This window comes from Ictalurus punctatus, chromosome 3 (genome assembly GCF_001660625.3).
Source record: "Ictalurus punctatus breed USDA103 chromosome 3, Coco_2.0, whole genome shotgun sequence".
In the NCBI taxonomy this organism is placed as follows: Eukaryota; Metazoa; Chordata; class Actinopteri; order Siluriformes; family Ictaluridae; genus Ictalurus; species Ictalurus punctatus.
In genome coordinates this window covers 13,855,442-13,878,593 of record NC_030418.2, presented here as the reverse complement: position 1 = coordinate 13,878,593, position 23,152 = coordinate 13,855,442, and the positions used below count along the sequence as shown (strand labels likewise).

The following is a 23,152-nucleotide window of genomic DNA, read 5'->3' as shown; positions in this document are numbered from 1 at the left end:
GTGTTGCTACAGTATGATTGAATAAATACGCCGTCCATCCCTCGCAAAGAGCATGCGAGAATTTGAATTTGCGATCTCTGGATGATCGGGCAAACGCTTTTCTGTTAAAACGGCTCAGTTTGACTCTCTTACGCGACCCTTCCTCGTCCGCAGATGTCATATTGGCTGCTTTTATCACGTGTGGAGAAAGACCGTGTTGCTCTTTGTCCCAACGTGACCTCATGTAACAAACTGGCTGAGAATGCAGAATACATTTAATGGTGAATTTGAAGAAAAATAACGCCTTCTGTACCAGTTGCCTACTGACTAGGTTTTTCTGTACTACACGACACCCCGCGCTATTGATGATGTTGTTTGTTTACAGAAATCTCAAGCATGATGTCCTGCAGGAAAATGTGCCGGAAGTTCTTATTTGAGTTATATTTATTTAACACCTGTGCTGTTTTGACATCTTAAACTAACTTATCAGACAAATCTTTATCAGATGAGGTGTAAATATAAGCGGTGCTTCAGATAAATTAGCCTTAACACATCATTCTAAGTACCACATGCCACACAGCAGAGCTATTTAATGTGCATTAAAGTGTTGTGTGTGTGTGTGTGTGTGCGCGTGTGCAATTTTCCTGCCCCCCTACATGCTGATGTTGACACCCTTGTAATCCTGCTGCTGATTATTAGATAGTGCAGGCTGTTGCAGCAGAAGTTTTACATGGTAATACAATGAGAGCAGCTGCTCAGCAGATGTTGCGTTTTCGCTTTAGCCTGGAGGGGTTAAAGGTTTCAGAATCACCCCCTGTGGCAACTAGCTGATCCTACAGGCCTTTTTTTTTATTTTTTTTTTTTATTATTTTTTTTTTAGTCCCCCCTCCCACACTACATACTCCAGTGTCACTCCAATGTGGACTTGGTCCACTCTAACATCTGCCCCCGAGTTCAGCCAGATGACGCTCAAGCTGACATCCAGCTCCGAGGTGGTAAACATGTTAATGATATAATCCCAGTGGTTGGACAGTGATTTGAAAGCAGCCTCTCATCAGAAGCACAGCTACTATTACTAGCTAACTTTGTTTATTTTATCTTACCCTCATGTGGGCTGCCCATACTCCGCCATATTATTCTTTTGTGGTTAATACAGTTTAACTATGTGTACATTTTATTTTTTTTTCCCCAAACATAATCACTTACAGCAGCTTTAATTGTGCATAGGTTGTTTTAAGGATCTGAAAGCATCAACCACAGGTTGTTGTTCTTTTTTTGTACTTTTTGTCATTGCAGTTGATGACCATCTTTTGTCTTTTTATCTCTAAACAGGTGAATATATCAAGAATTGGAGACCACGCTACTTTCTACTAAAAACCGATGGATCCTTCATTGGGTACAAGGAGAAGCCACAGGACGCAGACCTCCCCTACCCCCTCAATAACTTCTCCGTTGCTAGTGAGTGAACATTCTGTGGTGTTGCACTTAAGGCATTTGATCAATGAAGGCTGTTTTGTGTGTTCTAGCTCTTGCCTCTCAGAACATTGACAGGACTAATACAAATACGGAAGTGCTTGAAAGTTTAATTGGGTTCTCTTTATCTACTTTTATGACTTGTCTTATCTCATTTATTTATATATATATATATAATGTATGTATGTATGTATGTATATATATGTATGTATGTATAAAAGAACGTTCTAAAGGGTTCACAAACTTTCAAGCACTACTGTAGTATGTTGCTCTTACTGTAGACTCAGTCATCAAATACATTCATCCACCGGGCCTGCTTGCATGGTGTTAGTGTGCTAATGTGAATCATTTAATGTGAATTTTTATTTTTTTTTTTTGCTTGACACACCTGCACAAGGAATACATGATGAATAATAATGTAACTTATTGCAGTGTTTTATTACAAGTTAATTTGGGGCAAGTAGAGACAACTGTTGTGTGTCAGACCTATTAAACTGAGAAAATGAAATATTCTCATCATGAATATTTATTCATTTCGGAGCGTTTTAGTTTGTTTTTGCAGTGCAGTAGTTCTCTGTGAGCATCTGGCGAAGTAAACTCATTGGTAACCTCTAGAAATACGCACCGTGCACGTGCTCCTCCATGGCGCGCTGGGTAATGGGCCCAGAGAGCTGGCTCCGGGATACATCAAGTGAGCCTCTGTCCCTCATCCTCCCATCCGTCAGGAGGCGCGGCCAGGTTTTAATCTAAAGCCTGGAAGAGAGAGGAGTGGCCATACATGCGGCCCAGGCTGCTTGGCAGGGGAGCGGATTGCCACATCTGTTGCAGAAAGCTGGGAGGCCAGGTGGTTGTGGGAGGCTCATAGTCTAATGCGCTGTCTCTCCCCACCCTGCCCATCCGCCTCCGGACCGCTCGGACACACGTGTACACACACACACACACACACACACACACACACACACACACACACACACACACACACACACACACACACACACACACACACAAGTAGCCTGACCAGATCTACATCTGCCCACCAGGCAGTGCAATCAGTATTCCCCAATTAGTCTTTTCTAACAATGATTGCAACATATGACAATTTTTGTCTTTGAATCCCAGCAATTTGTTCAATTTTCTAACATTTTTTAACAAATTTATAACATGACTATTATTACATATATTACTACTGGTATAATAATAGTGTTGTGTCTATAGCTGCTTTTTTTTTTCCTTTAAAATTTTGTTGTTTATATCTTTACTCGTTTGTTTCCTATTCATTTTCTATTTGTATTATTTCTTCACAGCACAAATGCAATATTGTGAATACTTACATGCGAGTTTGTTCCTTTCGAAATCCTTTGATGCTAGTCAGTCCTAATTTGCAGTGAAGCAATTACCATGCTTGTCTCCTGATGTTTTCTGTGCTTGGCACCCTCTCAACCTTATTTTGGACCCGAGAAAGCTAAAGCACGGCACGAGCGGTGGAATTTGCAGCTTCTGGGTTGTTTAATTGGCATGCTCGCTCTGCTTAGCGGCTCTTGCTTCAAGCAAAGCTCGTCATCTGTGATCCTACGTGGCAAAGCAAACAATGCTGCCGGCTCAGCTTCTGCTCCTCCTGAGGTGTCGCGTTCCGGCTGCCGTGACCTTGTTTTTCTGCTCACAGCAGGCGCCTCTAATTTTCATCTACTGCCCAGGTAGAGAACGCACCCCATGACATCTGCGCTGTCGCCATTAACCTTCGGGACCAAATGTAGGCCGCGGTACTGTTTTTCTGGCGGCTGGAATTGGCCAGCTGAGAACCCTCGTGATGAGCCGAAGGCCGCGGCTGCTACAGTGTTTCACCTGTCGTCCAGCTATTTTCCACTCTGTCAGCTGTGACGATGAGCCAGGCTCAGAGATCATCACCACCACTCCCTACGAGCAGAGACGCATTCAAAAGTAGTGGAGTCCCTTCTCGTGTAGAGAAACATCTGGTGTCGCAGACCTGTGCGCTGTTTATAGGGAAGCTGTCCGTGTTCAGTTCATCTCTCGCATCTCCTTCCCTCTCTCATTTGTCTTGTTGCTTTCTTCTGCTCTCTCAGCTATTTATTTCAACCTGCACCGCAATGTTTATCAAACAGTAACACTTCCATGCATTTGGCCAACCTGACCTCTACATAAGATATGCTGTTGATTTATAGGTCAGGTTTTCCTTAATGAGATTTTTCAGTAACACGTCTCTTTTCCTCACTCCTCCATTATAGAATGCCAGCTGATGAAAACCGAACGGCCAAAGCCCAACACGTTCATTATCAGATGTCTACAGTGGACCACAGTTATTGAAAGGACCTTCCATGTGGACACTCCAGAGGAAAGGTGAAAAATAGTTCTTAACAGCAAAGCATGCCAATTTGCTTTTACCACACGGAAGAGCTTCATATTAAAAAAAAAAAACAAACATAAGTAGCGTGATTATTTTATCATCACTTAAAAAGTGAGCCGTTTAAAAAAAAAAAAGCACTGGCCTGTATCCTCCAGCTGTTGGTTTCTCAGCAGGAAGGACGATGCTTAGATATACAAACAAAAAGCAGTAAGTAATGTATGCTAGCTGGCTGAGAGAATGAGAGTTGCATGCTGAGTGTTGGTCATTCACTGTGAAAAACAAATCATGGCAGTAATTGTCTCAGTCGTAATAAGATTTCTTGACATTTGATAAGAAACACAGGCTTCAGCAGAATGAATGTAACTGCAGCATGGGTAGAAAATGCATGGAGGGAAAGAGGTGCAGGTAAAATTATAACGTGGCTAAAATCGCACTAGCGGAGGGATTATTATCGACATCAAGCACTTGCACAAAAACTTTTTGTGTCAATCAGGACATGCACTACCCCATACACATAACCTCTTAACGTGTGTCCCAAACACATTGTATACACTTTGTAGAAGGAGTGAGTCCCTGTGCATTGGTGGAAGGCCAGGAAATGATGATGATGATTGAGAGAAGTGATAGCTGCTGGACATGTGCAAAGATGGGTGACAATTAAAGGAAAAAGTGGTGGCTGTGTTATGCTCTGGAGGCATTTCATCAGGTCCTGTTGTCCCCTCAGAGGGACGGGTCAATGCAAATCAACGCAATGTTATTCTGACTCATCCCCTTTATCGTATGATGAAACATTTCCATCCCGATAGGCGTGCTCGCACTGAATGCTTTGATGAATATGAAAATGGTGTAAATCATATGCTATGGCTTTTGAAGTCACCAGATCTCAACCCAGACGAACACCTATGGGAGATTTTGGACTGACGTGTTCGACAGCGCTCTCCACAACCATCACCATCAAAAAGCCAATTGAGGGAATCTCTTTTGGATAAAATGGCGTTCATCCATTCAGTACTGTTTCAAAGAAATTATGTTGAGGGTTTTTTTTTTTTTTTTTTTTTTTTTTGTCCTGACTGTTTTCTCAGATCTAACTCATCAGATACTATGCTTTTTGCTGCATTGTTTAAATAAGTTTTGACAGAGTGACAGTGATGTTAGGCCTGTAGAGAAAATACTTTGTTCTGCCTCTGTTCCACCACTGTGCTGGTAAAGATCTTATCTCTGTGTGTGTGAGAGAGAGAGAGTGCCAAATGTTTCTTTCTCTGCTTTTGGCGTTGGTTTTCTTGTATTTAATGCTACCGTTTTGGAGCTGCACAATGGACTAGCACAATCATGGCTGATGCACGGTCTCAACAGTCGTTAGATTCACATCTGTGTGCTTATTTGGAGCTGACTGACAGGGAAGAGCTGGGGGAGGAGGACACACTTGCCTCTACACGCAAATTTAATAATCCGGCCTGTCTCTAAGGTTGTGGTTGGTGAGGACCATGGATGCCATTATGTGAGCTTTAACAGTTTGTCTGGATTTAAGGAGTTTGTTCAAAGTTTCCGACAGGCACTCGATATCTTTTTCGAGCTTGTATAGTGAACTTGAAAAAAGACACAACCGTCTGCCGAAACAATGACATACAGCAGGCCTCCCTGAGATGCATTCATCATTATTAAACACACACATGCTCAGAAATATGAATGCATGACTGATTCGACACAACAGATGTTGTGCTGCACAACAAATGAAAACTCAGCGGAGCCAAAATGTTTCGCAGAGACATCTCGGTCACTTTAGATTGTTAAATGATCATATTTCCACTTGGCCACTGTGTATGTCGTCATCTACGTTATTCAGGTCATCTGCTCAGGTATCCACGGGAAGAGCTTTTCTCTTTTGCTTTTGAAAATTGTTTCAGTTCATACGTTTATATAGCTCTATATAATATATAGAGAAATCCTAAGGAGGTGCAAATAGTTTTGTGGATTAAAAAACAAACAAACACACAAACGTGGTTCCCTCAACAAAAGGTATTTCTTAGACGCATCTTGTATGTTTTAGGTTCTGTAAGCGTGTGTGTGTGTGTGTGTTTTTGTCTAAGGGATGAGTGGACAGAAGCGATCCAGATGGTGGCTGATAAACTCCAAAGACAGGAAGAGGAGCGGATCCAGTGCAGTCCCACCTCTCAGATAGACAACATCGGAGAGGAGGAGATGGACATCTCCATCAGTCACCATAAACGCAAGGTACAACCACACCATCTGCGTTGCTTTGGATGGCAGTAAATGATTTTTTGGACGTCATTTTATTGCAGTATTTGGTAATGCTTTGCACGAAGGTTCCCTTAACTGACTTTATTTACCAAACAAACAGTGAATCTCAGCATTAATACATCATTAACATTAACCAGTTAGGTAACTAGTATATTTGTTCATCTTTTAAAAATAATAAGACAACTAATCATCACCTGAATTTACCGTTACATAGTGTTCACCCCATTAATGAGTAACCCACAATGACTAATATAAACAACTTCTTAATTAACATGCTTGCGTTTGTTAACGGGCAAAATTCAGAATTACGATTGAACAGCACCTATCAGTGTTTAAGAACATTAATTCTTCTATTGGTCTTTGGTAACTGTATCCTGATCAGGGTCATGGAGGACCTAGATCCTATCCTGGGAACACTGGTTGTAAGGCAAGAATACACCCTGGATGGGATTCAAATCTAATCTATCTCAGGGCACCATGCACACACACACGTTAAACCTTGGAGTTAGCAATTTGGAGTTGCTGGCTTGTTTTTGGGATGTGGGAGGACACCGGAGAACCCTGATGAAACCCACGTGGACATGGGGAGAACATATATATATATATATATATATATATATATATATATATATATATATATATATATATATATATATAATATTAACCTGAGCTCCAGATCAAACTATGGACCCTGGAGTTGATGCTATTCTGGTGCAGCAAGATTTTAGGAACAATGCTGCACATTCATTTATCTGCTAATTTATGTGAACTTAATTTAGTCATGGATTGAGTAAACATATTTTATTAACATGTAAACAAACTGCACTTAATACATGTGTTAGCTTACTTTGTTACTTTAGCATTATGTATTTGTGTATTAATTTGGAAATCCATGATTTCCTGTTAATTAATGGAGTAAATAATTCTAGTTAAAGGAACCTTAATGTGTAACGTATTATATTTAGGTGTGTTGTCAGAATTTTTTAATGGCCGTTCCTAAAAGCCTAATGGACTTTGATTTACACCAGTGGTTCTCAACAAGGGGGGCGTGGAGAGATTGGACGGGGGCACGGATTGTTTTCAAGAAAAAAAAACACAGACAAAGCATCATTTGGGTATTCAGTGTATTTTATTGCTTTTCAAATAAGAGAATGTGCATAAATGGAAAAACCCCGCGTTCCCTCTCCCTCTGTATTTTCTTTTTGCTGGGAGAGGCGGAGCTTAGCCCGCCTTTTATCTAGCTGCCAGTGCAGAGCAGTGCTGCCAACTTAACGACTTTTCAGACCCCTTTAGCGACTTTTTTTTTTTTTTTAAACGCCTAGCGACAAATCTAGCGACTTCTTGGACAAACCTTAGCAACGTTCCAAATGTCACCAGTACTGTCCGGCAAGTGCGAGGTCTTGCTTTCCCGCTGCACTCGCACGTCTCTCCGAGCCTTCTCTGTTCAGTGAGGGGCAGAGAGTCGGAGATTTAACAATGTCATGGGTAACGAGACGCACCCTTTGTCCCAGTTTACATCATTCATATGCGGATGTTTTTAGAACGCAAGACGAATGGACTGCAACATGTTTTACACGTAAAATATTACGTTATTACAGTCTAGTTCTCTTGTTCATTGTAGTTATAGTGTTCAGAAACATTTTTCATCATTCATGTTCCATACCTGTCCGTTATATAGTTTTATAAAAGTTTTTAAAAAGTACAAAAATATCTATCTATCTAGACCTATCTATGTATCTAAGCAGATTATAGAATAGGTTTTTATATATATAATATATATAATCACATTATACCTGGTCTCCTCCAGTATGGGGGAGGGGCATGCCACATGATTGGGCGGGGTTAGTTACAAAATGTTGAGAACCTCTGATTTACACCATATATTCACCTGTGGCTTTTTTTTTTTCTTTTCTTTTCAGACAATGAATGACTTTGACTATTTAAAACTACTGGGAAAAGGCACTTTTGGTAAAGTCATTCTTGTAAGGGAGAAGGCCAGTGGGAAGTACTACGCAATGAAGATTTTGAAGAAAGAGGTTATTATTGCAAAGGTATGCTGCATTACTTTGGCTGATTTTATCTGATATAACCCTTGAGAACACACTGTGAAGGAAAAAAAAAAAAAAAAGGATTTCCATTCTATTATGACTATCATGAAATGAGAGAAACTTTCTATGCCCCAGAGTCATCCTTGCTTGATTGGATAATCTCACCTGGATACTGTAGACTTGTATAAGACTTGTACAGACTTTCCTGTGATTATACCCGTAAAAATATTCACAACGCACTCATACTGAACATCCTTTCAACACACTTAGTAGTGCTTGACTTCATAGTACAGGTATACAGCTATGGCAGAGTAATGGTTTAGAAATTGATGGGTTTCCTGCAAATTGCTTTTCGTTCTGTAAAGTTGTATGTGACAATAGTCGTGTCTCAAATGACGTACTATGCACTTACACTCTGCTCTATGTACTCTACCATCTAGTGTGTGAATTTTAGAAAGGTTTCAAATGAAAAGTTGTGTTTTGTTTTTTTTGTTTTTCTTTCCCTAACCGGAATTGTAAGCGAATGACAACAAACGCACGTAATTTGACGCCGCTAGCTTTAGCAGAATACCCAGAGTCGATGAAAAATAATATTTTTCATTCTACTGTTTGTCAACGTTACCTTTTATGTCCCAACATGACCTTTTTTGTCTCTGAGAAATTCGAGCCAGCGTCAGCACCTGGTAGCCCCTCCCCTCTTCTGCTACGTAAGCAAAGCTGCGACCGTCAAGTGCATGAAGTGTCCAACATTCCACACTGTTTTTTCTTTTTCTTTCTTTTTTTCAGGTCGAATAAGGGCGTCATCCGGGTACTTGACGTGCATTTTTTTTCTTGTTGGAATTTTCAGTGTGTACATACTACTCATTCTATTCCAATATGGTGTAGAATGGCGATTTGAGACGCACCTAATGTGTCATTGTTAAAAGAGCTATGCAAGTAAACAGTTTGTATTTTTTTAGTTGGCAGAGTTCGGTTCTCGTTTTCTCTCAATCTTTTGATCACACAACGACAACAAAAAAAAAAAAAACCTTCATGCTCCTGTACGTGTTTGTGTTTTTAATCCCAAACCTTGCATAATAAAACTTTACATTTACACAACATTATATTGAGATGAATACACTGTAGGACGTGGTCACACGAGGGTTTCATTTTTATTTCAGCCAAGTGGCAGCCGTACCTAACAGTCTTTTGAAGACTGAAATCAGTTGAGTAATCAAGCGGAATAAGGTTCTGATTGCATTGATGAGCTGCAGCCACACAAACCTTTTTGTTTGTTTGTTTGTTTGTTTGACGACACAGTGATTTGTTATTTCATCATCGTGTATATTAGTCATCGTGCTAGAGGAAGGCACGTAAATAATGCGCCTTGTTCATTTGCTTCTCCTTCCGTCGCTGTAGGACGAAGTGGCTCACACGCTCACCGAGAGCCGAGTGCTGAAAAACACCAGACACCCCTTCTTAACTGTGAGTACACACACTTCTTAATGACTTACTGTACCGCACCCACATGTACAGAAGTTGACTACAAGCGTAAAGCTTCACAATGCTCGTCTCCTATATGATAGCGCTCTCCCCAGGGTCTAATTATAATGCAGAGAATAAACTGTTATAAATTACGGCACAAATGTAGCTGTGCATCTGTTGAGAAGTCGGCAGCGAGAGATAATTTCACTGACACTCCAGATGCTGTTGTATACCACGTTTGATACACAGCAGGTAAAGAAAAAGACAATTTACCTAGCGCGAACTCGATAAGCTTCCCCTCTTCGCCTTCACCTGATTTCAGAGTTCGAATCGAGGCATTAGTGAAAACGCAAAGCCTTTGCTCTCAAGCGCTGGCCCTTTTCATTTGCTCTCGGGAGAAGTTTGTGTCTTTCAGCATATGTTTCGAAAAGATGCTTCTCAACATGCGTTTGTGTTTGCAAAGACATATGCTAAGTCGTGTTTTTGTCCCCTACCCCTCCTTAATGGTGTGTGTTTGCCTGCTGTTTTAGTCTTTGAAGTACTCATTCCAGACTAAAGACCGCCTCTGCTTCGTGATGGAGTACGTCAATGGAGGAGAGGTATGTATGTATGTATGTATGTATGTAGGTGTGCTTTGTGTGGTTTGAGTGTGTGCTTGTTTTTTTTTTTTTGTGTAATTCCTGTTTGTAAATGAGTTGGAGTGGCTTCACTGCTCCAGAGAGGACTGTATTGACGCTGCGGTATCCATCAAACTGCTTTTTATCCCAGCATGCTAGAAACGGTCGCATATAAAGCACCGTTGTACATAAACAAACGCCAAGATGGTTTCTGCCATCACTCTAAATCCCATTGTGTGTGGTTTTAATATCATTACATCAACCTTAAGCGCGCTTCTTTCAAATGACTAAAGAATTTCATGTGGTGTCTGGATTCTTGCAAACGCCTGCAGCTATTCCATTCCTCTTCCAGAAAGTTTCCAGCCCATGACTTTATTCTTCAGGGCCTCCAGTTTTGATAAATGAAATTCCACCACCAATGGTGCTGTTTAATCAGGGAGGCAGCAATCTCGCTCTCATTTTCCCTCAGCCTGTAGTGTCACCTGCTCCCCCAGCCCGGTCCAGCCAGAGCCGCTCACCTCCACACGCTCGGCCCTCTGCAGGCTCTGCTGCCCCTTTCAGCCGTGCCGCATTCACAGCTGCCAGTACACTGATGAAAGCACACCTGTCCTCGTATACTCCGCTGCGCTCTCACTCCGTTCCACCCCCCACCCCCACCCCTCGACTGATCGCCGGGCCCGTTAGCGCTCCCCGGACAGCCATATTCAACTCCCTCCCATAGCAATTAAACGGCAGAGCCTCCCTGCCGGGCTCCTGGGTAATTTGTAGAAGACGAGCTCAAGCGGAGACGAGGGCCAAGCAGTTTGAAAGAAACCCTTGACATCTGACTGGGAGAGACAGGCGAGAGGGGAATACTCCATGAAAAAAATGAGGGCGATGATTGCGGGGGAAGGGGTGCTCCTGCCACTTTGATGGGACGTTAGCCCGCGAGCGCACTAGCGCTGCCTTTAACAAGATTGGTGTATTGATTAAAATGCTGATTTAACAGGCCTCGCCGGCCTCTCTCTGGAAAGCCAGGGATGATGCGCCAGCTGCTGTCTGGGTTCGCCAGGCATCCTCCGAGGGCCCTGCCATCTATCATCTCAATATGGCGATGGGAGGCAGTTTGTGTTGTGTTAATTTCCTTCAATAAATCAGTAATTATTGCAATCCTGTCCCTGCTGTTTATCTTGCAGCTGTTTTTCCATTTGTCGAGAGAACGGGTGTTCTCAGAGGACCGCACGCGCTTCTACGGCGCCGAGATCGTCTCTGCCCTCGACTACCTGCACTCCACCAAGATAGTGTACCGGGATCTCAAGGTAAACAAAAACGAATGAATAAATAAATAAATAAATAAATAAAGAGGGAGGGAAGCAATCACACATTTTGGAAAGCCTGTTGAGTTCCTATGCTCTGCTTTTATTTTGGCGTGTGGCACGGGACATGGAAAATGTAATTAAAAGCTGTAGAGTTTGAAGCTGTTTTGTTTTTTTTTTTTGTTTTTTTTTATTTTTTTTTTCTTGGAGAGGCTTGATATCAAACTCTGGCGCCTGTGGAAAATGACACAGTGTTTTGCTTGCAGCCTTGGGCTGAGCCAGTGTTACTGATGCCAAGAAACCTAAAAAAAAAAAAAAAAAAAGAACTAAATAGCTGGAAGTATCTTTTCCCTGCCATCGTTTATGAAATGTAGATGGAGTAAACGGTTTATTCATACAAAACATCAACATGTTCTCTGATCCATTTAAACAGTCTGTGTTTTTAAGCTTAACAATGGAATGCCCCATATTGTAAAAAAAGGAAATAAGCACTCATGACTTTTGTTCTTTCCTTAGTTGGAGAATCTCATGCTTGATAAAGATGGCCACATTAAAATCACAGACTTTGGTCTGTGTAAAGAAGGAATCACTGATGCTGCTACTATGAAGACGTTCTGTGGAACACCAGAGTACCTGGCACCTGAGGTAACAAGCTCACGCTGCTGAAGAGCTAATTACTACAGGCACAGCATAGCTGATATCACTTCATGCAGTAATGTCATGGAGAGTTAATGAATCCGTAAGAATGGTCTTTCTTCACTCCAGCACCAGTTAATGTTGGCATGGGGAGGGTATGCTGTTCAGCAATGTTCTCAGAGTCCCTGCATTGCCTTATGTTGTTATGTTGTAATCTCTCCAGACAAAAACAAGTTGCATGCCATTTACTAATAATTCATTAACAGCAGCAATCATTTCTTTAAAAAAAAAACGTGTTTTATTTTTAAAGCTCTTAATAGTCTGGCTCCTCTTTACACTGGTGAGTTATCACCTTTGATTGGGCAGATATCCTCGAGGTCGCGAAATCTGTTGGCTCTTCCAAGATCGTGATGAAAACTTTAGCGTGATGGTGTACTTGTTATCTATGCCCCTAGATTCTGGAACAACTTACCACCAGCAATCAGACAAGCGCGCTCTGTTCCAGAATCCAAATCTCGTCTTTGTTCAACACAAGTTTCCTCCGGGTTCTCCGGTTTCCTCCCCCAGTCCAAAGACACGCATTGTAGGCTGATCAGCATGTCTAAATTGTCTGTAGTGTGAGAATGTGTGTGTGATGGGTTGGCATCTTTGTGCCCCGAGTCCCCTTGGATAGGCTCCAGGCTCCCCGTGACCCTGTGTAGGATAAGCGGTACAGAACATGGATGGATGGATGTTCTTTTATAAATAATTCTTACTTACTTTCTGCCAAGGATCTTATCTTATTGTTTGGGTGCACAATTCAGCTAGAGATCATGAGTACCCATTTTAGTGTTTCGCCAGCTGTTCCAACTAATCCAAGTTTTCCATGGGATCCCAGTGTTTCATCAGGCTTGCAAAACAAGTCACACACAGATTTTGTCCCTGCGCTTCCGACAGTTATCATCCTGGAACGTGGGAATGGCGAAATGCAGCCTCCGAGTCTGGCCAACAAACTGACCCTCAACTGTTATGTGAAAAGTTACATTCATTCCAGGTGGCTGTGACCGAACGTTTAGAACAGGTTTTTTGTACGGCTTTTGGAAACCGCGTCAGATTTGTTCCGTCTGTGAGTCTCTGTGAGCCCAGATAAATTATAGCTGATGCTGCTGACTTGTAAGGAATGGAAAGAACAGAAAAGAAATAAGATATTCCTCAGATCTCTGTGGACACGATCAGAACGCAGAGTTAAAATGGTTGTAGTGGCATCGCAGTCAGGCGCACACTCTTCACTGGTTAGTGTTGAAATAAAGGTAATGTAAACGTCACGGTAAAGAATTGCTGCTCTGGCTGTTTGCTTTCACGCTAAAATACGGAGGTGTGCAATTTGACAACAACGATGCTACGCTTTCACAACAAATCGTCTCCTTCGTGACAGCGTCGTGAGTCAGTGTACGCATGTGGTCCACGCCTGTCCGTTCACACCTCAAGAGTCTTCTCAAACACACACACACGCGCGCACACACACGCACGCACGCACACGCCCAACGGCCATATGGGCTCTAGTTGTACTGTAACAATCAGCCGTTCTTAATGTTCCCAAATTATTCACAATGCTGAATTATGGTCATTCATTAGTCTTTATTTACACCTGGTTGTAGTTAATGGGAGGCATTTTGTCCCCCTACATGCGCACACTGAGCTACGAGTGTGTCTTTGAAAGAATTCTACAAATGCACCCTCCTCGGTTCAGTTCTCATGCTGCGTGCTGCAGCAGTAAATCTGATCTGTTGCTTCTCCGCCGTGAAGCAATACTCTAAGCTCGCAGGTCCGTCCTCCTCTGCCAGGCGTGCTCAGGTTCGCCCCAAGCGCAGAGGCTAAATCCATATTAATGAAGAGGAGAGGGAGAGCGGGCTTGGGGCGGAGGCGGGAGTGGGTGAGGAAGGGGGTGAAGTATAGATTCTGCTCGTGGAAGAAGAAGAAGAAGAAGAAGGGAAAAAAAAAAAAGTACAGAAGACAATTTGGCGCAGCATTTTGTTTTGCTCAGCCTGGCCACTGTGCCAGGAGATGATTTGAGTGTTGGTTATTTTTCACAAGAGTATGTGATTGCACAAAAAAGTAGATGCTAAACAGAGGCAGATGGTGGCAGATGGGGGAGGTTGGAAGAAGGTGGCTGGGAAACCTGGAAATCTATACTGCCGTACTGGTGTAAAAATAACAGAGCACAGCCTGAGCCAGTGAGCCAAGTTCCAGAGATGCAAAGTAGAGGGGGATTAAAGAGAGAAGGAGAGAGGGAGAGAGAGAAAGATTGGAGGATGGGTGGAAGATGATTTCTTTTCTTATTGTGATACGAGCATGAATATGGAGTAGTTTTACCAAGTAAAACACTCTGGCTGTCACCAAATCATTGTGTATGTAAATGAAAAGAAGTCACATTAGTCTAATATGTAATAATAAGATATTTATAATGACAGCTTTCTCAAGGTATGCTTCATAGTTGGAGCTGGTGCCAATCTACCGCATGGTGATAATTATATTATACATCAGCATGAAACACATGTATGATGGAGTGGTTTGACTATTCAAGTAAGGACCAGTATAAGATGTCTGTATATGAATGTACCGAAGGATTAGAGCCTGAAGCATAATTATATTCATATACATATACAGGTAGATCCTCTGGTCCTTTCCTAATCCCTCTGTGTCCGTGTGTGCGTGTGTATAAACTTGTGCATGTGTGTGAGAGAGATCATCCACGTTCCCCAGCCAAGATGGGCTAAGCTGATGGAGGCTGCTTGTTCCACTGCCCTGCTGGTGGAGCGGCAGGCTCTCTGTGCCACTCGCTCCTCTGCCAGCCTTGCCCATGGGCGAGTGGTGGGAGCAGCAGCAGTGCCACATGGCAGTGGGAGCAGGGGCCTGTTCTGGAACAGGGGGACCCCAACCGGCCCCGTGTGTGTTAATCGCATCCCTGCCTGCAGCCGAGCTGCTCACACCCGCTCGCAGGACAAACAGCCTGCGCGCGCTCTTTCTTTCTCTCTCTCTCTCTCTCCCTCTCTCTCTCTCTCTCTCTCTCTCTCTATCTATATATATATATATATAAAAATAATATCTCTCTCTCTCACTCACTCATACAAAATAGCCTTCCTGTTCTTTACATGGTTCTTAAAGAAAAGTTATTATATTTATTTATTAACTTCCTGTACTTATTAGACAGTTTGCCTGGTGACCTGAATCCGAACTCAAACCAATCAGGTTTAATAAAAATCTCCCGTGTACTGTTGTTGCTCTAGGGCGCCAATAAATAGCCAGAATATTACTATACACATTTAAATAGTAAGCCTATATTATGTGCAGAAAATAAATGTCTTGAGTGGTTCAGTTACATGTTTAAAAATAAATAAATAAATAATTAAAAGTTTGAGAACCCCTGCTTTATAAAGTGCTATCACACATGTACGGAGACAAAGCGCTGTGAAGCGAGATGATTCCAGACCTCACACAACATGGATTCATGTATGTTCTGATGTGTGGGGTCAGAGTCCTCTGTGCTGGACGTCACACTGTACATGTGGACAGTTAGCTTCTTGTCTCCGGTAACTCTTGACGTTTTTAGTTGCAGTTCTTGTTTGAGTGAGCTGGGTGTTTGGCAGTAATATTGACTAAGGAACTGATGGCATCAATAATGAGCACTCGCTTTGTGCAATCTGTGCCATTATGGCAATTTCTAAGTTACGTGTTTGACACGTACTAAACCTAACAGCATTTCTGAAAGCAGCGAATGTAGAAACCAGATGGACGCTACTTGTGTAAGTCCTGTATTTATTAATATTAATAGAGTAATGGCATTTTGTTAAATGTTTGTAACTATTAAAACATATCTATATCTGGTAGTTCAGAATTGTATACGTTTCCACTGGATTTTGTGACTGAAACGATGTTATTTCACATTTTCACCAAACATGTGAAGTGTCTGATTTTTGTTTGAATATTAAAGTGTTTTTTTTGTTTGTTTGTTTGTTTTTTTTGGTTTTTTTGTTCCTCTGCATGTGAGCTCGTCATCCTCGCTTAATCAGGCAGCCAACGCTGGGCCTTAGTGCGAACTCGCACAGCTCTACCTGCTCTTAAAGATCAGAGAGGAGACATCGTTATCACTCGACTCCCAGCATATGCTTAACTGGCTCGTGGCCAGACATCCTTGTCATTAGTCAGACATATTAATCAGGAAGCTCCCTCTGAAGAGCTGCCTCTCACTCGTTCTCCTTCGGCTATTGCGCACCCCCCCCAAAGCGAGGTGTGTGTTAGTGAGGAAGTGAGTACTGCAGAGCCCATCACAAAGCTTTGATCCTGTGATGGCGTAGAAGTGTAAGCCTCTGTGTCCAGGTTCCAAGCAGTCGGTTGATTCAGGTGGAGTGACCTCTGATCCACACAGCTCACACAGTGGAGCCACTCGCATCGTTTATTTATTTATCTAACCAACCAATGGGTGATCGCGCAGTAGGACGTGAGCTCGTTCCATAAACAGTTTGCGTTTGGTCTGATTCTCTGAAGTCTTGCCACTCTCCAGTCATTATGAGTAATTATTTAGCCGTTTGTACATTGAATAGTTTTTGTTCTGACAGCCAAATGATGGCCCGTGCAGAAATGAAAATCTTGATGATTTTTTTTTTTCTTTTCTTTTTTTTTTTCAATAGGATCAGCCTTTTTTTGGTGGCACTTTATTAATTACTAGTTGTTATCATTAGTTAACATAGATAACTTTTTTGCTTCAATAAATAACTTTTATCATTTAAAAGTTGTATTGTGAGTTCATGCATCTTGCCTTTGTTTTGTTGTATTTCGTTTGAGGATCTAAAATTATTTAGCATGAGATATATATACACAAAAACAGAAGAAATCAGGATGGGGCAAATACTTTTTCACAGCACTGTAAACTATACACACAAATATAATTGTTAGATGGATTGCAACTTATAAATACACAATCTATAAAAACTACCTTTTTGTTAATTTTTTTTATATATATTTATTTTATTTACTTCTGTTATCTTATTTGATCTTTATTCTATTCTAACTTTATTTCTTGCCTTGTCTTTTCTGTATGCTGCTGGATTCCCCCTTGGGATCAATTAAGTCTTGTCTTGTCTTATCTCACATATACAAACTTTAGTTTTAGTTACACAATTATAGCTTGCTGCTATACTTGTGCAGCAAGAAATTGCTGCTACAGATATACAACCCCAGTTCCCAAAAAAGTCGGGACGCTGTGTAAAATGTAAATAAAAACAGAGTGCGATGATTTGCAAATCTCATAAAGCCATATGTTATTCACAGTGGAGCATAGAATGTCCCAACTTTTTTGGAATTGGGGTTGTACTTATTGCTGCTACACTACCAAACAGTTTACAGCCCATGTTCTGTGTATTTGTTTGTTTGTTTGTCCTGCATTTCTTTCACACTGCTGTGTATTTGCACTTTATGTAGTCTTGTGTACTGCTATGTGCTGCACCATGGTTCTGGAGAAACACTTGGTTCCAGTGTATACAAGTTATATAGAGGAATGACCATTAAAACCCACTTGACTCGAAAGGAGAAAAAGTTTGTTAAAATAAATTAGCATACCACACTGCTGTAATCTACCCGTGATGGTGCAGACGTCTACAATCAGTTCAGATGTGAACAAATCCTAAATTCATTAGCTAGCTCACCAGACAAGGAAAAGCGCCACCGCGTTGCAGTTTTACTGTATTTTTTATTTTTTTTTGCCCAGAAACCGAATTGACTAGAACAATAAGCGGTAAGCAATATAACGCCATAGCATCCTGCAGACTAGTTAATTACTTAAGACCGAGGAAAACAAGAGTGTAAATGAATTCCCACAGAAGGGACGGCTATGTGTATCCAGTCATGATAAATTTTCTAATGTAGCACGTTGTGTTTGTGCCCTCAGCAAAATGTCGTCAAGTGTATTGGCCATGAGCTGTGTTTTGTTCCTCCTTACATTGCATGCAAAAGACTGACTGGTGTCTTTCATTTCTCTCACTATGTTTAACTATGAGGTGACTGTTTTGTGCCCGCTTTCTTCAGTGTTTCCCCTCCGAGAATCATCCATGTCATCTTTGCTAATTAATCCGCCTAGTAAAATGAGTTATACCGACAGCCAGGTCGCGACTCGGCCAATGCAGTTGTTTTGCGACAGTCGATAGGAAGTAGGGTTTGTCTTTCTCTGGATGGTGGGCGAGAGGAGAAAAATGTTGCGTCCATTTTATATACAATTACACAGTTTTTAGAGACATTTATTATAAAGATGTTATTTTGCCCCACTCTGCTTCTTTATATGCAATATGCATGAATTCCTCAGTGTGTGGAGTGTTTAGCTGATATGATACAGTATGGAACGTGTGTGTGTGTGTGTGTGTGTGTGTGTGTGTGTGTGTGTGTGTGTGTGTCTCATCAGGTGCTGGAGGATAATGATTATGGCCGGGCAGTAGACTGGTGGGGTTTGGGTGTGGTGATGTATGAGATGATGTGTGGCAGACTGCCCTTCTACAATCAGGACCATGAGAAGCTTTTCGAGCTCATCCTTATGGAGGACATCAAGTTCCCCAGGACGCTGTCAGCCGACGCCAAGTCTCTGCTGTCAGGCCTGCTCATCAAAGACCCTAACAAGAGGTACTGGCTCAATTAAAGTTTACATCATTTTTCATTACATTGTGAGAGAAACTGACAAACTTAATTTTACAAGGTGGAATCTTTATTGGAATAAAAAAAAACACACACACATCAACATACATTTATATATACACTGATCAGCCATAACATTAAAACCATCTGCCTGATATTGTGTAGATCCCCTTGTGTTGCAAAAACAGCTCTGAGCCATCAAGGACTCCACAAGGCCTGTGAAGGTGTGCTGTGGTATCAAGTACCAAAACATTAGTAGCAGATGCTTTAAGTCCTGTAAGCTGAGAGGTGGGGCCTCCATTGATCGATCGGATTGAGATCTGGGGAATTTGGAGGCCAAAATCAACACCGTGACCTCTTTATCATGTTCCTCAAATCATTTTTGCTGTGTGGCAGGGTTCATTATCTTGCTCAAAGAGGCCACTACCATTAGGGAATACTGTACTGTACTGTTGTACTTGGTCTGTAACAATGTTTAGGTAGGTGATGCGAGTCAAAGTAACATCCACATGAATGCCAGGACCCAAGGTTTCCCAGCAGAACATTACCCAGAGCATCACACTTCCTCTACCAGCTTGCCTTCTTCCCATAATGCATCCTTTTGCCATCTCTTCGCCATATAAGCGACACACATGCACCCGGACATCTACATGATGTAAAAGAAAACATGATTCCTCAGTTCAGGCCACATTCTTCCATTGCTCCATGGTCCATAGTTCTGATGCTCTCGTGCCCACTGTAGGTGATTTCAGCGGTGCACAGGGGTCAGCATGGGCACTCTGACCGGTCTGTGTTTAGACAGCCGTGTTTTTAGACCTTTCAATCATAGCCAGCATTACGTTTTTCACCAATTTGTGCTACAGTAGCTCTTCTGTGGGATCAGACCAGGTGGGGTAGTTTTCACTCCCCTGAAGCATCATTGAGCCTTAGGTGTCCTGTCTCTGGTGCACAGAGAGTCCTTCTGCGGTCAACTTTTCTTTGTATGTTTGTTTATTTTTTGTTTTTTAAGTACAACACCCCACAAGACCAGCTGTTTTGTAGATGCTCTGACCCAGTCATCTAACCATCACAATTCGGCCCAACACGACTCTTTTCATTAGGTTCTAGAGTAGTGGTATTCATATATTAGATTAAATGCATATAATAACTGCTGGAAGTCCATATTCCAGGTAGTTCAAAATGGAAAGTAAGCAGGGTTTTCTCTTGGTATCACTTGAATCACTTTTTCACAGTTCATAGGCCTGATGTTATTCAAAAGTCATCTATGTGTATTACATATTGTGAATTCATTGTTTTAAGTGACGTGTAAAAATACAATTTTTTATTCTTTTATTAAAAAAAAAAAAAAGTTATAACTTAGAAATGCCAATATTTTCCCTGCGTGTTCCCAGTTTAAATAGCGCTGTTAATGGAAATCACAGCCTGGTGTAATTCTTTTAAAATCTCCAGAATGCCTGTATCATTTTTAAGCAGGTTTGTAACACTAAGCTTGTATTGCTAATGAAACATGGTGGTGATTGAGACAAGTAGTGACGTTTCCTGTTCAGAATGCAGTTTTCTATAAGGAATCGTATGTACATGTACTCTGTTACGTTATTCTGTTCTTCACGTATACATGTTTCATCCACAGACTTGGCGGAGGTCCAGATGATGCTAAAGAAATAATGCGACACAGTTTCTTTGCTGCAGTTGACTGGCAAGATGTTTATGATAAAAAGGTAAAAGTCAGCTGATGTTTCACTGGAGATGTGCTGGTTTTCTGCATCCAGTGCTCCCTTAGACCAAATTCATAAATGTTCAAGAGCATTTTTTTTTTTCTTATCTTATTTAGAAAGTGTTAATGTGATTACTGTTAACTATAAGGATACTGTTTAAAAATAAGGATTTTTTAATAGTTAATAGTGCAGATAAATTGTCTGTTCTGAGACAGAATATCCCCCTGAAGGCAGAGAGAATACAATGAGTGTAGAGGAGGTGCTGTGTAAAACTCTGAGGTGTAAGATTGGGCCCCGCAGCCTCCCTCACAACACGCAGTGTTACACCTGCACAAACAGGTGCTCTGTTTTTCTTTTTTTCTTCTTCTTCTTTTCACCACTCACCACTTTTCTCACACTTCCTTCCTCAGCTGATACCTCCCTTTAAGCCTCAGGTGTCGTCAGAGACAGATACCAGATATTTTGACGAGGAGTTCACGGCACAGACGATTACAATAACTCCCCCTGAAAAATGTAAGTGTGCCATTTCTATTGTTCTCCCTCTCGATCACATTAACACACACCCCACATGTGTTTTCTGCCCGCACTGAATTTACAACAGGATGGTACAGGGACACAGGAAATGCTGCTGTATATTTATCACATACCGTGGGGTCCAAAAGTCTGAGACCACATCGAAAAATCAGGGATTGATTTATTTATTTATTTTCATTTAAAATCGGAAATAAACAAGAAAGTAAATGTTCAATATGTTGAATATTTAATATTGAAGAATCTGCACTATTTTTAGGTCGATATTTAAATGTAAGTATGTGTGATGTTGACCGTGTTAACTGCTTTGTACAAAAGGTCCGATTTTCCTCACGTCTAATGTCTTCTGTTGAAGCGTGTGTTCAGACGACACTCCGATGGATTTGATCTGAAACCGATCGTAAGGTTTGTCCATGCCAGCTCGAGTGCACATACAAAGCAAGCAATAAGAAACTGAGAGAAAGTCTGAAATTCATGTAAACATTTCAAAGATTCTACTCTTTTCACTGAAGTTGTTGTCAAGAATGTGATCTGTAATGAAAATCGTTGAATTAAATTAGGAAAGGACGCAAAATAAAAGTGTTTTCACTCGCGCTCTCAGACTTTTGCACCCCGCTGTGTGTGTGTGGTGGTGGTCTGGGGAAAACCCTTCACATCGAACACAATTGTGCATTTTCTATTACAATGGATGTAAAAAGTCTACACACCACTTTTAAAACATTGGAGGCTTTTAAAAAAATGAAACCAAGAGAAATCAATTCAAGATCTTTTTATTTTTTCATTTAATGCAGCAACCAAGAAGCAGAGGGGTTTTTTTTTTACTACAATAAACTGGTTGGGAAAGTATGCACACCCCTTAACCAGCACTTACTTAAAACACCTTTTGCTTTTGTGGAAAGAGTCTCCCATCTTGGCACATCGTGATTTGACAATTTTTAGTCCACTCTTCCTTGCAAATCTGCTGCAGATGTATTGAAAGCTAGGTTTCTCTTCAGGTCATGCCACAGGTTTTTTGTTAGGATGTAGATCTGAGCTCTGACTTGGCCATTGCACAATTGTTGCTCTTCTACTTCTGAAGTTATATGAAATAATTGATGATTTCACTCAGTCAGTTCTGTTCGGTTGGTCCTTCAAACATTTAAGCTGTCACCTGTTTATTGCGTGTAAGGGCTCTTCTCTGTTTTGATGATGTGATGGAGAAGAAGCGTCATGGACACTTTAGCAGCCGATATCTGATTTAGAGACTGAACTGATTTAGGGCTTCTGTCCCTTTCATTACGGCATGTAACTATCCGAAACTTGATGTAAAAGCACTCTTAAGCCGGGTCACACTGTACGATTTTGGCCACGATTTGATCGTCTGAGACAAGTTCTGAGAATCCTAAAAGATTCATATAATCCTAGGCCAAAATCTGTCGTCTCTGATCGCTAGTTTGACATGTTCCCCGACAGCTGATTAATGGCCAGTGCGATTAAATTCTGACCGTGTCGGAAGATTTGAGTCACAGTCCTGTAGCGTGGCTTCTTCTACTCCGGACGAGTCAACTTGCGTGCGTGCGTGCGTGCGTGCGTCAGTTTTCGTGTCTTGACTGTCGTACAATCCGACCTTAATGACAACTGAGATCCTACAGTGTGACGTGGCTTACAGCGGGGATCATGTTCGTACAGCCTGACAAGCAACAGTCGCAAAGGGCTATTAAAAATCACACACTGTGCACCCGGATTTAGGTAGCAAGCTTTTAGAAATCTTGAGCTAGACCGACTTTTACCAGCACATTTGTTAACCTGCCCGCTTGCCCTAAATGATATTTGCAGAAATCTTGGGGAAAATGAGAAAGTAAATAATATATTTTCACACTGTTTTGGTAAAATATGTAATATAATAAAAACCAAAGTATGTTATAGATGGAAAACCTCCATTTTATTCAGAAGACCTCCAATTCAGTGATGGTGACATCCGGTGGTTTTTTTCCCCCCCTGTATATACAAGACGGTGGCACGTGTACGAGGCTCTCGTGTGGGTCTGGGGAAAACATGGCACTCATTTATTGAAGCATTGATATTCTGTAAGAGCCAGGACACTAAGTTCTAAATCTGTTGTTTTTACATATACTCT

The 23,152-nt window shown here is 41.5% G+C and overlaps 1 protein-coding gene across 4 annotated transcripts in view; it reads left to right on the top strand.

The window, feature by feature from the left end:
- The window catches only part of akt3a (v-akt murine thymoma viral oncogene homolog 3a), a 137,646-nt gene that overhangs the window by 90,750 nt on the left and 23,744 nt on the right, over window positions 1-23,152 (top strand). For all 4 annotated transcript variants that reach the window (XM_017464175.3, XM_053679623.1, XM_053679622.1 and 1 more), the window contains exons 3-13: window positions 1,312-1,437; window positions 3,696-3,807; window positions 5,902-6,046; window positions 7,993-8,124; window positions 9,520-9,585; window positions 10,116-10,184; window positions 11,378-11,500; window positions 12,014-12,142; window positions 18,564-18,778; window positions 20,421-20,508; window positions 20,916-21,018. In XM_017464175.3, coding sequence (XP_017319664.1) covers window positions 1,312-1,437; window positions 3,696-3,807; window positions 5,902-6,046; window positions 7,993-8,124; window positions 9,520-9,585; window positions 10,116-10,184; window positions 11,378-11,500; window positions 12,014-12,142; window positions 18,564-18,778; window positions 20,421-20,508; window positions 20,916-21,018 — 1,308 coding nt within the window. The remainder of the gene's footprint in view (window positions 1-1,311; window positions 1,438-3,695; window positions 3,808-5,901; window positions 6,047-7,992; window positions 8,125-9,519; window positions 9,586-10,115; window positions 10,185-11,377; window positions 11,501-12,013; window positions 12,143-18,563; window positions 18,779-20,420; window positions 20,509-20,915; window positions 21,019-23,152) is intronic.